The 16,509-nt window shown below is 34.9% G+C and overlaps 1 protein-coding gene and 1 long non-coding RNA gene across 4 annotated transcripts; both read right to left on the reverse strand.

Moving 5' to 3' along the window:
- Positions 1 to 3,212: 3,212 nt before the first annotated feature.
- On the reverse strand, positions 3,213 to 4,345 carry LOC136069481 (uncharacterized). The gene is made up of 2 exons (XR_010630690.1): positions 3,920 to 4,345; positions 3,213 to 3,712 (listed from the first exon to the last, which is right to left on the reverse strand). It is a non-coding gene; the product is annotated as an uncharacterized LOC136069481 (long non-coding RNA).
- Positions 4,346 to 5,477: 1,132 nt separating this feature from the next.
- LOC112026390 (uncharacterized) lies at positions 5,478 to 7,644 on the reverse strand. 3 transcript variants are annotated; one of them, XM_024059076.2, is made up of 5 exons: positions 7,524 to 7,644; positions 6,069 to 6,218; positions 5,870 to 5,955; positions 5,742 to 5,784; positions 5,478 to 5,585 (listed from the first exon to the last, which is right to left on the reverse strand). In XM_024059076.2, exons 2-5 carry the CDS (start codon positions 6,195 to 6,197, stop codon positions 5,535 to 5,537), a joined length of 309 nt encoding a protein of 102 aa, XP_023914844.2. In that variant the 5' UTR covers positions 6,198 to 6,218; positions 7,524 to 7,644; the 3' UTR covers positions 5,478 to 5,534. The 3 variants fall into 3 exon arrangements, with proteins under 3 accessions (XP_023914844.2, XP_065634139.1, XP_023914843.2); XM_065778067.1 differs by lacking the exon at positions 7,524 to 7,644 and adding an exon at positions 7,179 to 7,493 and having other exon boundaries at positions 6,069 to 6,222; XM_024059075.2 differs by having other exon boundaries at positions 5,479 to 5,585; positions 6,069 to 6,222.
- Between the last annotated feature and the right edge of the window lie 8,865 nt (positions 7,645 to 16,509).

Raw genomic sequence — 16,509 nt, forward strand, 5'->3', positions numbered from 1 at the left:
CAACAGAATTATTCCAAGGATGACACATTGACACAAGCCAAAGCATCAGGTCTCATAAAGTAGAGACCTAGGCGATTTTAATTTTTGGCAATATATATTAACCTTTTTAGGTTGAAAAATATCAAATTATAATGGTAGGGAATCCGGATCTTACATAGCCGGATTGAATGGAATTTGTCTTTTTTTTTTTTTTTAAGTGAACTCGGATGTTGAACATTTAGTATCCACTTTTTTCTCTCTCCAAAGCAAATTCGAATGTTAACATATTCCATTTGTTTTTTTTTTTCTTCTAAAGCGAACATTAACATCTGGATTCCATTTTTTTTCCTCTCCTTTGTCTCCCCATCCAGTTGGCTCTACATTGTGGACATTAGTAGCCAAACTTTTGAAATGTGATGGCCCTCCTCTTTATCCATCCCCACGACGCATTGGCAAAGTCAAGCATCACTTTAATCCTAATGTCTCTTATGCTAGAACACAAATGTGACCTTGTGAAGCTTCTTCACACACAACCCATCCCCAATCAAAGTAAAAAATTACAGCTAATACGCACAAATCAAAGAGCTTCTACTTCCTTATCAAAAAAAAAAAAAAAGAGATTCTACTTCCAATGAGCATAATCACAAGTTCACAACCAAAACTCGTGAAAAAAAAAATGAGAATCGAAATTTAGTGGCTAGTTGTATGGCCAATGCACAAGAATTATTGAAACAACTTGTTTCGGAATACTCCAACTTCATTTATCTCTAAAAGTTACCAAATAGGCATATTAAGATATCTAAGGTTCAATACTTGCCTAACTAAAAACCGATTGGTGTCTTAGTCTGATAATAAAAAGTATCATTAGGAGCGCACGTCATGGGTTGAAACTCTCTAAAAAAAAATGTAAAAAATTTGTTCTAGTCTAGATGCAGTCGCTGTCAAAACAATGTAAAGAAGCTAAGTAGTACGTTGGGCATGTTGGCTTGGCATTTTTAATTAGATTATGTACTAACTGAGTGTTGAGAGTTCTTTTTACGTTTCTAGTACTTTAGACACGCGTCTTGATATTATTAGACAATGCTTAGTCTAGGCTTTTTCTAAGAAGAAAGTTAGGCCTGGCGTTGCGCAGAATGGGCTTCAAAGTACCATTCTACCGCTGCCAATTTGTACACAAATGTTGAGTCCAAAGTCCAAGGGAAGACGCTAGAAAATGGTCTTATCCTTTGTTTTTGCCGCAAAATGAACTTTTCTCCAGTTTTTGCCACAGAACTAACTTTTTTGCTATGTAGTAAAACTTTTTACTGTGCAGTAAAACTTTTTGTTGCACAATAAAGCTTTCTGCTGTGCAATAAAACCTTTTGCTGTGCTGTAAAGCTTTCTGCACTTTTTTGCAACGTGAATGACTACTCTTCATTTTTTACTGCAGAAATACTTTTCTACTTCCTGCACATAAACAAATCTAAGACCCAAAGAAAATACTCGTCAAGCAAATATTAGTTTACATGGGTTAGTATATTCTCAAATATATACATACATTTTTTTTTTTTGCTAAACAATATATACATACATATATTTGTATATGTACGTATATGTATTCACATATACATATATAAAATATATTTTTGCAAAACATGAGAAACAATGTATATGTATATATACTTACGATAGAATAATGATTAGTTTGTGTCAAAAGTAAAACACGTAATAACAAAGAAATAAGAAAGCTTCAGCAAAAAATGTTTATAACACGATAAATATAATAAAAGGTGCTACAACAAAATAACTAGTATAGCAAGTAAAGATACCACAGCAGGACAACTGATGCAGCAAATGTGATAAAAACGTGCTACACCAGAATAACTAAATACAGAAGATATAAGTTCTAATGAGTGAAATCAAATATATTTACAATTGAAATCAAATATTGAATCTTCCCATAGAATAAGTAAACCAAGAAGGAACCTAAACCCCAATTTGAACAACCTTGTCATAGGTTTTTGCCATCAAAGTTGTGTATTTTAGAGAATAGGTCCAAATGACTACTGACTACTACTTTTGGGGGATTTCAAAGAGTGGATTTACTAAGAGGGAGGGAAAAGATGATCAATTGATACATGCCTCTATTCCTACTATATTTTCTCTCTTCTTTTTACCACTTTCTTTTTTCTTTCTCTATGTTCTTTTTATTCTTAGTTTCTTATTGCTTCCTTGCCGTGGGTTGTTCCCCTTTTGGTCTTTCCTTTTCTTGTGTCCTTCTCTCTGGGTGCCTCTCCCTCTATGTGCCTCCCATAGGCGCTTACTACACTCTTACTATTGGTTCCTCCCCTTAGGTACTTCCTCCGTTTCATCTATGACTACCTCTTCCTTTTATAGTGAACTGATTCAATGGAATTTCTCCTTTTTACCCCTAGGGCTCCACCAACTATTTTTGGCTTGTTGTGGACATTCCTTCAGAATTGCCCACCAACTCATTGGTTGCCCGGCCACTACCTTTGCTCAAAGTACGTTTGCTGCATTACTACTCATTTCATGACAAAATTCCAAAAAAAAAAAAGTGTAGAAAATTTGTTCTAATCCAGATGCAGTCGCTGTCAAAAACAATGTAAACAAGCTGAGTAGTACGTTGTGCATGTTGGCTTGGCATTTTTAATTAGATTATGTACTTACTGTGTGATTTTTGGTCTACAAAACCTTTTATTTTCCTTCTGACAGGTAAGATTTGTCCTAGGGCCAAGCCCACCAAAACCCTTTACCACCTCGGTTAAGGTCCAGTCGTCCAGAGGTGTCTAAATTCTAAAACTGAATTTGTACACAGTGAGTGGTAAAACAAAGAAAAATTATAATTAACAGATCTTTCAAGAGGCAAAACTCAGAGTAAGATTGATTAGCATGAAAACCAAATTTAACATACTTGTGCTAATTGGCTTGAATACAGCTTGTTTAGCAACAAAACTTTGAGACATATGGCAGATTGCTAAACACTAATCTGGATTGGATCACAACCCAAAAAAGAATGGAAAATGGAATTTGGACAATTTATAATAAAATTATAAATAAATAAACAATTATTTGACAATTTTATAAAAATGCACTCACTCAACTAATAAAAATGCAATAACATAAGAACTATGAAACTCACTATTATAAAATCTCACGGTAAGGTTTTGATCTTGACCATAGCCATCATGAAAATGAATACTGGCATAGCATCTCTATGGACGATTTAAATATAATAATGTAAAACAAGAACCTCATAAATTAAAATTAAAAATGGGCCCAAACCCACTAAATTCAACACGCCCTTTTTAATGTTCTACTATAAAAATAAAAAAATAAAAAAATAAAAAGTAAACCAAATACTTGTCTCAATGTCAAAGAATTCTGTGCTAACCACCAGAGAAAGACCTTTTTTTTCTTCTCCTAAGTTTAGGATTGTTGCCATGACTGATCCACAGCAAATCTTCCATCAAAAACTTGCATTGGCCGAGCAAATTAAGCAGAGGATTGAAGTGCCAATGACCTTGTAAGCAAATAGAGATTTAGGCTGTACAATACAAAAGCACTAAATTTTCACAAAAATAATGGATCAGTACCAACTATTATCACAAACTCAGATAAGTGTGTCCATTTTGTGGAACGGTGAGCCAGAAGGAGCAATCAGACCAAGACTTTGCATGACTTTCAGTTTTCGGGCACTAAGCTCTGGAGACTTTCCAAATAAAGTTGTTTCCTGAGAGCAATGATCCAACACTAATAGATTAATAGTCTTTAATTAGAAATCTACACGCACACAGTGATTCTTAATTAACGATCTCACCCTCTACACTCTTATTACAAAGAAAGATGATGTTTCAGCTGAAGCCCATTGGCAACTTTATATACATTAATATAAGAAAACTTTTATGAAAATGGGGGGAAGAATGTTAGGCATACTCACAGAGCTTGGGCTATTTGTCTCGCCATTCTCAGCACTTTTGCTACTTTGCTTGGGTCTCTTCTGTTTTCTTTCTTTCTCAGGGGTTTCTTCATCTATGAACAATTGAAGAACCTATTTTAAATCCAAACAACTTATGCAGCCGATTAATTGAATTTAGAGACCAAGTTCTATATATTCCAAACAGATAAGTTTGAACACAGTTATTTACCCACAGTAGATAAAACCAAATCAAAAGCAAAATAATGAAAGTAGCAAAAAGCATACAGATTTAGTAAAAAAAAAGTGGAAAACAATGAAAAACCTCTTCAATTGGAAAAATTTCGGGATTCAATTCCATAGAAAATTTTCTAGAAGAAACAGATACAACAGGCTGCTTGCAAGATTCACCGCAATTTTTAAATCCCTCTCACATCTTCTCTGACAACACCCCCCCCCCCCCCAACCCAGAAAAAAAAAATTATATATATAAATCCTCTTTCTTTTTTGCTATAAAACTTGAACTGAATATTCTAATTTAAATAATAAATACATAAGAAACAAGTATATCATAAACTTCCCTATTTAAGATTCTCTCTCTTAGTAAACTTCAATGCGGTTGGTACTATCATAAACTTCCCTATTCTACTCTTTTTCCTTTTTCTTTCAATAGTATTAGTAACTCAATGACTTTGGCAATAGATAACAAGTATTGCGGTTGGCATGCTATAAGTTCCAAAAACTACAAATTTTGATATGCTAGTAATCATTATACAGTACGACAGCATCTCCTCACCTTTTAAGACGAGGTCTGACAAATTTGTCTTTTAAGGTCAGTGACTCTTCACCCAAATGTCCACTAATTCAAATATAGTTATTGGACATTGAAATAAACAGCAATACACACACACATGTACTTATTTATTATACTGTAGGATCTCAACATATGACATAGGAAGCACAGACATGGACACGGGTACAGGTACTGGTACGGGTACAATGACACGAACAATTTCTGAAAAATTATAACATAAAACAGCCAGTACAACACTAGTATGACATGGATACGACACAAGTACGACACCCTAAATGAAGTGTTCATACTTCCTATTTATAACATTGAGACGTCAAGACCTTATTCTTAGCTAATAATGTAGTTATTTATTTTATAGAAATTATAATTTATTCAAGTTTTTTTTTATAGAAAACCCAGGGCCCATTGGATTCATGTCACCAACTCATGCATATTATGCAGCATGTTGTGCATTGTGCTGGGTGGGGAGGGAAACAACAAACACAACCACAGAAATTTGGCTTACTTTAGATTTGGCCCCTTGTCTCTTTGATCTACTTGATTTCGAGTGAGGAAGATCCTACAGCCATATCCAAATAATAGGAAAAACCATCAATTACAAGCATCTAAGATCATTCATCACCCAAGAGGAGCAGAGTTTTGAGTGAGAAACAATCCTACAGCCATATCCAAATAATAGAAAAAACCATCAATTACAAGCATATAAGATCATTCATCACCCAAGAGGATGAGGAACGGATTTAACACAATGAACGTCCTCATTGCTTGCTCAAAAAATAGAAAAAGGGTAAAGTAAAAGAAAAGAAAAAGAAAAGCTTACCTTCTCTAGGATTTCTCCAAAATTTTACTGTAAGAACCATTATTCTGTTTGAGTTCCTGAAGAGTTAAAATGATTCAGTTTGATTAATCACAAGTAAAGAATAAAAATTAAAATGGTGGCCAAACACAAAAAAAAAAAAAAAAAAAAAAAAAAAAACTCAATTTATCTAAAAGGTAGTGTAATGACCATGTTAATCAGCATTAAACACTTACCAGCTCAAACTTTGAATGACATTTTACAGGATCCACATACAAGCTGCAATATAAATGCAAGTCATGTTAATGTGTATAAAGGCATGGACCAATGGAAAAAGCACAAAGGTCAAGCAAGGTCAGGTTACTATTCATTGCTTCCGTAGAGCCTAACACGAACTTTCCCAGCTGACTTATCTCCAGGTTTAATGCTCCCCCTGTTCTCATCAATAATCTACCAAAACATTGTATATATAAACCAATAAACATCAAATATATGTTGGTGATATCAACATGTATTGTTGATGAAGACCATTTTGAAGGAAAAATGCATAGAATTTCAAATACCTGTGCAGGCCACCATGAACCACCATCATGCTTGACCCATATCAAATCCCCCAGTGTGACTTTGTTAGTTGCAATCTCCTCCACACCTTTCTTGCCAATCTCGCCATTTGTGAGATTTTTGTTTTTCATGGTTTATTTTTGCAATGCAGACTGTCTAATTTCAAGAACAAGTGCATCAGATGGGATCCCGTGCATTATCTCAAGCCATTGACGACAAAATAACATGATTAAAAATTTGAAACAAAACATTCACTTTTCAATTTAATCCTCAAAGTTATACCATGTAATGCCTTGAGAGAATTTTATGATGCCTTTCCATTTTTAGTTGAAATCCTTCCATTACTAGAGCCAATTATCCAATAAGACAACATCTTAACACGAAGTAAGATGCATAACTCACTAAATTATACATATGGAAAATGCTAAAGCTTCTATGAATTTTACTATAAAAGACTTACAAACTTACATGTCAATGAATGCGATTGGTGTCTACATCAACAACATACTAAGCAAATTTTTTTACCGTTCTTTTTGTGTTGCGTTTAAACAATTAAATGTTGACACGTCAGTTTGTAAGCCATATGTAACATCCCTAGCATCACTCTATTACGAACGTTATAAAGTAGTAACATACATGCACTTTCCACTTTCATGAACAAACTTATCTAGACAAAACTCTAGGGCACTATACTTAAAAGACCTCAAATCGACTCTTCACATTCTCCAGAGGGAGGTGGAAACCAATGATATAGCAGAGTAAAGAATAAGGTAGTACAGCATAGTTTCCACATAGAAGAAATTTCTAAAGTGAAAGTTTCTCTACATTATTAAAATCAACCCTCACTTTAATAGTCCAAGCATCCTACTCATTATACAACAACATCAACCAAGCCTTAGCCCCAAAAAATTTTAGGTTCAGCTATGGATCCTCTACACACTAATAGGGATCTGCCACATATATTCTAAGCACCCTACTCAGTCTCATAAATCAAATGTGGCCTCAATGAGAACGCTAACTGTGTCCTACAATGACTGATTGCTCTAATATAAGTTATAACACATGAAAAAGTTCATTAAAAACCAAAAAAAAAAAAAAAAATCAAAACCAACCCAGAAAATTTAAAAGCGACATTCTGGTTTCACTCAAATGGCTTGCACCCACATGCTCAAAAAAAAAAGTGCTGATCTCCTAAGAAATGAAAGCCCAAGCTAACCCTCCATTGGGTTACCATGTAAAAAAATTATCCATGACTTGTAAGGTTCTGAGAAAAAAAAAACGATTCAAAGCTTTGATTCTGTTTGTGTCTTTTCTACGTTTTCTGGGCAACCAAACACTGCAGACTGTGGACCCATAAAAAGAATTTGAATTTTGATCACATGGGAAAGTGTTACAGCAAAATAAATTCAAAAGTTGAAGCAAAAGAAGGGACAGGGTTGGTTGATAATGGTACTTACAATTGGACTAACAAAGAAGAAGACAGAGGAAGAGAAACCAGACCGACCGCACGTGTGAAAACCACGAACAAGAAGCAAATTGAACTAAACTAAAACGAATTGCAAGGGATTTTTGGGTCTTTATTGAAAGAGAAATAGTGAAGCTGCTTTTATTGGGTTCTGTGCCAGTTTAATTGGCTGTGTCACACACTGAATTCAGTGACGTGGCTATATTCAATTGGTTGATTAAAAAAAAAAAACCGAGTAGATTACACAAATTACACAAATTTTAATAGGTGGTCTAGAAAAAAAATATTAATAATAATAATTCAACAAATTTTTTGCCGAAACTTTCGCATGGTAAATAGTTTCTTATCACTTACACATGTTCACACTATTTTTTTTATCAATTACACTGCCACATTACAATTGTGGTAAAAAAGTTATATAATTTTTTGTGTAATTAGATTTTTCTATTTTAGATTGCATTTGGATAATTTATTTTTTGCTAACTTATTTTACTATTCAGCTTATTCTGCTATTATTCAAGACTCCACTGCACTTTTTGATACCATTCACGGCTCTCATTATAGTATTTTAGTTAACTTTTACTTTTATTACAGTAGCAAAAAGTTTTCATGTGGCGTTTGGTACGGGAAAATTCATATTATTCTTGGCATCCAGATTCTTAGGAATCACATTTCTAAGAATGTAGCTATTCCTATGTTTGGTTTATTCCCAGGAATCTTAAATGAATTATTTATTTTTCTCATTCTATCCTTAGATTTAAATGTGAACTACCAAGTTATTTAAAAAAATAGTTAAAATTGTCAATTTATAAAAAATACAATTTCCTTTAAGCTTGGAAATCTGGATTTCCACCTATTTTAAAGGGAATCCACATTCCTATTGAGAGAGGTTTAAGAGGGGAATCCAGATTCCCTTGGCATCTGATTCCCTAGCATAATTTGCAACCAAACATGAGAATTTTTAAACATTCTTAGAAATCCTAAAACATTACCCTGTACCAAATGCCACATCAATTTTTTTGTTAAAACTAATCTGAAACAAACTCTTAATATGTAAAACTTGTAACCTACTTTTTGCAGACTCCAACCTTAACTTCTCGCTGACTCATCATCCTAGTAGAAGTGCCAGAGTTTTGTGTGTGTGTGTGTGTGTGTGTGTGGAATTAATGGCTCTTCAAACATTTGGTAAAAACGTTGAAATAAATTTAGACAATATTCCTTCAAATTACTATCACTATGATCTTTGAGTTTGCTGTTGAGAAAAACGTGGGATATTAATAAGGATGTGTTTGGTTGCTAGAGAGTTTATAAGGTAACTCTAGATTGGAATGACTCTTTTTTTTCTTTTTCTTTTTTTTCTTTTTTTTTTTTTTTATGGGAGATTGGGATGACCTTTTAATTGCTTAGAAAGGTTAAATTTTAAGGTGCTTTTTAGCAAGCAAAAAGAGTAAAGTTTTAATTTCTCTTTTCTTTTTTGTTTGGTAATGGAAGTAAGGTTGGCAATTCCCCTTATTCGTGTTAACGAGTTGTGTTGTGTTAAGGTAAAAATATTGAAAATGGGGCATTTATTTTTAGCTTTTTTATTTTATTTTAATAAAGATAAAAATTCTATTTTAGCCTAATCTAAGTGTATATGTGTGTAAAGTTTCCTTCTAGAAACTTGAACCCCGACCCTTACCCTCCACACTTCACAAGCACTTATACTTGTGGAGTGACTATCACACCAAAGATATGTGGTGGTGAAAATGAGACATTTGTTAACTAGAGTCTATGCTGTATTAAATATTGGGTTTTGTTAATAAGTGTCGTGTTGCGTTCGTTGAGGAATCTTCAAACTAATCTCACTTTTATTGGGAATATCAAAAGTTAACAACAAATATCCTTTTAAATTGAATGTTGCTCAGCGTCCTATAATTTCCCTTTATTCGTGTTGAGGAGTTGTGTTGTGTTAAGATAAGAATATTGAAAATGGGGCATTTTTGTTAACTAGAGTCTATGTTGTATTAAATATTGGGTTGTGTTAATAAGTGTCGTGTTATGTTTGTTGAGGAATCTTCAAATTGGTCATATTTTTATTGGAAAATATCAAAAGTTAACAACAAATATCCTTTTAAATTGAATGTTGCTCAACTTCTTATAAAAAGCTAATCAACTATATTATAGTAGATAAAGGTGGCCTTATAGCTGAATTGGCACCTCTCCATATATAAAGTGTTTGGGGATCTAGAGGGGAAATGGTTCAAACTGTGCAGGGTTATTATAAGACAAAGAAAAAAATGGTGGCAAATATATGCACGTGTGTCATAAAAGTAGAGAAAAGGAACGGTAACAAGATTGCATCAGGTTGCATTAAACACTTTCTTATCAATGCTCAAGAGAAACCGTTAACTTGACAAAAGGAAAAAAAAAAAAAAAAAATCAGTTCATTAATTATCAAAATACTGCTACCACTAGCCCATCTCTTTTTTCTTTTCTTTTTTTCAATTTATTTATTATAAAAACCTCTTTCTTATATTTTAGTGATTAACTTTCCTCCTTAACAATGGTGTGCATTAAATATGATGAACCTTTGTAACATTTCAAAATTACAATTTATTCAATAAAAAAATTTGATTAGTATCGTTCGAATTCAAGTCAAATTTAACGTAAAACTCAACCCAAAAAAAAAAATGTGTCTAATAGAAACTTAGGTTTTTTTGTTAAGGCTGTGTTTGTTTTGGTGGTAAATGATTTCAGGAAATCATTTACCACCTCACCCCACTGTTTGGAAGACACGGAAAATAACAATTTCCGGAAAATATGATTTTAGTTGACCAAATTTACTCATTTGACCCGAAAATGGTTTTTTACACTCTTAGGCTGCGTTTGGTTCGTGTAAAACGTTTTCTAGAAAATACATATTTTCCGGAAATGCTATTTTCCGGAAAAGAAAAATGTATTCAGATTGTTTGGCTGTCTCGAAAATTGTTTTATGGAAAATCAATTCCGATGTTTGGTTCGGTCAAACATTTTACAGAAAATGCTTTATGTTTTACGGAAAATCAACTCTCATGTTTGGTTCGGTCAAACATTTTACGAAAAATGAAATTCATTTTTTACGAAAAATCAATTTCCATGTTTGGTTTGTGAATCATTTTATGGAAAATATGAAATGCCTTACAAATTTCTACTCCTGCATTACCTAGACAAACCTGTAACAATACAAAACTAATCATCCACTTTAACATGCACCTGCATTGCTTAGACATATTTGTAACAGTACAAAAATAATCATCCACTTCAACATCAAAAATAATTATTTAAATATACCCATAATATTAATATAAAAACAGCCACATTAATCGTTCACCATTGTCATTACACCTCCATGGTGTACAAAAATTATACCTACTCGTGGTATCTGAATAGTACAAATACATAATTTGGGCAATTGTATTGTCCCAATAATACAAAATACTACATATATAATACAATGATAGGTCAATACTAGTTCTACAACAAAAGTGAATTCGTAAAGCCATCATCACAGTCTACATGAAACAGACAAGTCAAAGTTGTGAGAAAAAAAACTATCCAACCACATCTTTCGCAGCCTAGCATTCTTGGCTAGAAATTCCCGTGCTACCTTCTCATTTTCACACGGATGGTCAAACGCAGTTGCGAGCATTTCTTCGCTATACCCATCCGCCATCATAGCCATGACCTCATTATAAAGAGTTGTGTAATCCACCGGGCCCCGGTTGATTTCTTCAAGAGCCATAGCTATTTCCTTCAACTGATCAGACAGATCAGTCAACACGCTATCATCAGCATTAGAAGGTGCACGCCCTCTTTTACGGGACTTGGAAATTCCCGACCTAGTGGTGGATGACTCGACTGCATTCTTCCCTTTTTCGACCACATCTTCCTCCACGTTGTCTGCAACAAACTCATCACTGTCCATGCAGAATACTATTTATGTATTCCTCTCTCTCGGCTGCATGATTAACATAAGGCGCTCTAGGCAATCGTCTATGTCTACGTCACAATTTTCTTAACAATGCAACCCCCACAAGGAGGACAGATGCAACTGAGGCAAGAATTGCGGCTTTGGTTTTTTTCTTCATCTAACAAAATCACAAACACTGTGGTCTACGAGGTATGTAAATAAAAATAGCCACAAACAAAAAACATCCAAACCACATTTATAACGAGTACCAAATCACATTGCATTCTATTTACAATCAATATTTACACCATCACAATACCATCACATTGATAACTGCACATTGATATCATCACAATACCATCATGTCTCAATTTAGTCATCACAATACAATTTAAACACACACATATTCTACTACAAGAAAATAATAACACCAAATGCTAAAAAAAACATACAATTTGTCATGTCTCAAGCTTGAAAGTATACATAACCCAATAGACAACATAATAACATTTGCTAAGTCAAAGTATACATATCAAGCTCCAAAACCGTATACACAAAACCCAGCTAGCCAAATTTTACACAAACCCAACTAGCCAAATTCTAAAAAAAAAAAAAAAAAAAAAAAAAAAACCAATCCTGGGTCAAGCTCCAAAATTTCAATACATAACCCAACTAGCCAAATTATAAAAAAAAAAAAAAAAAAAAAAAATTAAATAAATTAAAAAAAATCACAGCAACAGTTCTGCACATAACCCAACTAGCCAAATTCTAAAAAAACTCACATCAAAATTTCAAGCTCCAAAATTTCGTTCACAGTTTCATTCCCAAGTAGCCAAATTCTCACCAAATTCTCACCAAAAGCACAGCAAAAACATTGATTACCCTAAACCCAATCATCAATAATACACAGTTTAAATAAAAAATTAAAAAAATTAAATAAAAACAGTAAATATTATATAAATAAAATATATAATATTTATGTAAATAAATATATATATATATATATATAATGAGATCCGATCGAGATGTGGATCGAAGGCAAGGTGAACGGTGGTGAGGAAAACTCACAGTGGGTGGATCGGTGTGGTGGCTGGATCGGAGGCTGCGATCTCAGGAAATCAACGGTGCGAAGCTCCGATCTCTGGGTTTCTCAGTGTGGAACGGCGATCTCCGATGCGAAGGCTGCGATCTTTGAGTGGTGGAACGGCGTTTCCTCGGCGAGGTGAGCTTTGGGGGTTCGGTGTGAATGTGGATCGGACGCACCGTTAAGTGTTGGAATGGTGTTTCTCGGCGAGGTGGTGATTTCTTTCTCGGCATGGAGCTCTGGTCTCGTCTTTCTCGGATGGTCTCGGTGTGGAGCTCTTCTTTCTTCGAGTTTCTCTGGCTCTCTCTCTTTTGTGCGTGACCCAGAAATGGTTTGAAGTGAAAATAAGAGTGTAAAACCATTTCCGGGTCAAAGGAGTAAATTCGGTCAACTAAAATCATATTTTTTGGAAATTCTTATTTTCCGTGTCTTCCAAACAGGAAATCATTTACCACCAAAACAAACACAACCAAAGTCGCAAGAGACAAAATTTCTGTTATCGATAATAACTAATAGAGGACATTGCTACAACTCTATAATTGAATCTCCAATGTTTAGACTTCAGAAGTTCAGAGTTTTAAAAGAGACGAGCCGAAAATTGTTCATTTCATTGGGGTACACCGTGCACTAGAGCCATGCCCATCTCACAACTGAAAACCCAACTTGGGATGAAAGAGATGGAAAAATACCTCAAGCTTAACCAGTGGCAGCCCAAGCTACAATGTTATAAGCCGAAGAGTCTTGGCCTGTTTAGGAATACGCTTTACATCCCCACCACCAGGAAAAAATAAATAAATAAGTAAAATCCCATCACTTAGGCCTTGTTTGGATTTTGGTGAACTGAGTTAACAAATCTTAGTTTTGTTAACTCATAACCCAATATCAGTGGGGCCCACAAGTAGTAGGTTTGTTTGAATGATTATTCAAACACTTAACTCAGTTAACATATCTCAGTATTTTGAGATATGAGTGAGCTAATTCAGAAACACGGTAGAGGTGTTTCCAAGTTATGGATTATGAGTTATCAGTGGCAATTTTGTAATTTATCTAACAATATGAGTCCCACCGCCAGTGTTTCGTCGCATCAATGCAGGCTTTGTGAACCCAACAGATCTTTTGCCACTACTTTCCCAACCACCTCAGTCTTCTTTCTTCATCACTTTTAGCTCCTCTCAGTTCTCCCAAACCCACGACAACATCACAAGATCACAAGGCCTTGTGAACCCAATATCAAGGAAACATCACAAGAGCAAGAACAACTTACAAAGCTCTTAACAAACAATATTGTCTTATTATGTTAAAATAAAAAGAAAAGAAAAAAAAAACAGTAGGAGTTGCAAATTAAGAACTGAAGGAACATATCTTCGTAACCATCATCGGCCAACAACAAAGTCATCTAGCTTTACATCTTCTATTCCCATGGCATGCAAGCTTAAAAAATGGAAAGAGATAAATAGATTTGGATTCCCATGGCATACCCAGCAAGATTAAATAATTTTTGCCTAAAATTTCAAAAAAAATGAGGGATGAATCCATAAACTGTCCACTTGTAATGCTCGGGGAAGCTGTCGAAGTTCCTTGGGCAAGTCAAGCAACCACCGATCTGGATGAGGAACGAGGACTGACACTCTTTCTCTATTTCTGGGTTCGAATTCAGGGTCGACGCTAGAGGACGAAGGTGTTGGGTTCGAATTCAGGGTCGACGCTGGAGGACGGAGGTGTAACGGCTCGGGTTCAAGGATGAGGAAGGAGGATGATGTCGTGGTATGCCTAGTGAGGGAGAGGGAGATAGAATATTGATTAATGTTTTTTTATTTATTTAAACATAATGGTGAACTTCTCGTTCGCGTTAACTCACTCGAGTTTTTTCTTTTCTTTTCCAACTAATGGCATTTTTCTTTTCCTTTGTGTGGATCAGAAACGTGGGATTTGAATGACACATAGGATAATTTGTTGGGTTCATCGGGTTCCACTGACTTTATGACTTATGTAATTAATGACATTTAAGGGCTTGTTTGGTATCAGACTTAAATTACAGGTTTTCGTTTCTAGTTTCCTAAAACCCGTTTTCAAAAAAACTATTCTCCAAGATCATTATTAAAATATTGTTTTTCGAAAACACCTCTAGGGTGCTTCCTATTTGAGGAATAATTGTTAAAGTTACTTTTTATTAAATAATACTCTCTCCGTCCTACTTTTTTTGTCATATTTGAAAATTAAGTCAAATTTTTTAAGGAAACATCATTTATTGTCTTGTCTACCTTTTAAAAATGTATAAGTTCTAAAACTACTCTTAAAAAAATTTATCAAAAAATTAAATTAGTAACTTAATAGGAATATTAGTAAATTAATGACTTTTATTTTTAGAAACAGGACAATATTTTGGGATATCTCAAATGGAATAGAGGACAAAAAAAAGGGATGGAGGGAGTATGTTTTTCTTACACATCTCTCTCTCTCTCTCTCTCTCTCTCTCTCTCAATTGAGAACCACCGACTCTTCCTCACACGCCAATAGAACTCTCCCTCCTAATGACGATAGAGGGGGTTGTGGTTGCTCCACAGTAGCTTTTGTGATGAGGGTGTGATTAGATCTCTCGGTTTTAGGTTTGAGATTGGATCTGGATGGTTGAGATTAAAACTTTGGATTTTGGGTTTGTGTTGAATTTGGTAGTACCTCCGTAAATGGACCAGAGCCACAAGCAACAACATTAAAACAAAGGCTTGTAATTCATGTCTTTCATCTTTTCGTGAAAGGTTGAATTTTGGTTTGTTATGGGTTGCATAATTTTTTATTGTGTAAGGTTGAATTTAATCAACCATTTAATTGCTTTATTCCGTGACCAATTTGCTTATAATTTAGCACTTAGCAACCCTGTATTTAGGTGGGAAAATTGTAAGGGTAGTGTGTGAGAAGATGTGAAGAAAAGCTCAAGAGTGTGCAAGAAAAACAGAGGTTCGCGGCTAGGGCTCGCGAGTGGATCGCGACTGGTAAGCAGCCAAAAGCTGGCACGTGAGAGGCACACTGCGAAGCTGAAGGGTTGCGCTAGCTGTCACGCTACAGGACAAAAGTTCCAGACTGGCCAGGCCGTTACGTCGCGACTTGGACAAGCCGCGAGACCAAGTCGCCAACTTGCCCTGTTTGGCAAAAACTGACGTTTTGCATTCCCTTCTCACCCTACTATATATACACCCTTATACCATCATATTGAGAGAGCTTCCAGAGAGAATTTTGTGAGAGAAAACCCTAAAGAAAAACAAGATTGCCTCATCCCCAATCTTCATCTAAAGAGACTCTACAAATTCCTCTATCTCTTCCTCTCCATTGTCATACCCTTGAGAGGTTATTTACCAAACCCTTATCTCACCAACCCACGTCTTGAGAAGGTCCATTTTGTGCTTAGGGAAGCAGTTTGGGAAGGAACCAATATACATTGGTTGATGCTATGGTCAAGTAGCGGAATCCGGGAAACTAAAGAAGAAATAGGTTTGGCGTAACCTCGTTGGAGCAAGAAGCTTGGAGGGCTTAGGTACTTGGGTAGATTAGGCTTGGAGGGTCTTCTGCTATTCATGTATCCCAACTATATTCTTTAGTGGATTTTATCACCGCTTGGAGGGCGGCGGAGAGGTTTACGCCGAGGACTTGTTTCCTCTTCGATAACACATCGTGTGTTGTTCGTGTGTTTGCATCTCTCTTTCCTTTATCTTTGCCTTATATTTACTCTGTGATGTGTTTATATTTGGTTAGATTGTTTTATCAATTCTGTTATAAGCTTGTTATCATATTCCGCACATTAATTGTTTGATATAAAGCTTGAATTGGTATTTTTGTATTGGGGGTCTAAACGTTCAAGGGTGTTTCATACCCATATTGAACTTTCAATTGGTATAGAGGGGTACATTTGTGTGGTTTTAATACCTGAGTGTGATCCTTGACCCCTTGTTGAGATGGATAGGTCTAATCTCT

Source organism: Quercus suber, unplaced genomic scaffold (assembly GCF_002906115.3).
Source record: "Quercus suber isolate HL8 unplaced genomic scaffold, Cork oak 2.0 scaffold_172, whole genome shotgun sequence".
Classification (NCBI taxonomy): Eukaryota; Viridiplantae; Streptophyta; class Magnoliopsida; order Fagales; family Fagaceae; genus Quercus; species Quercus suber.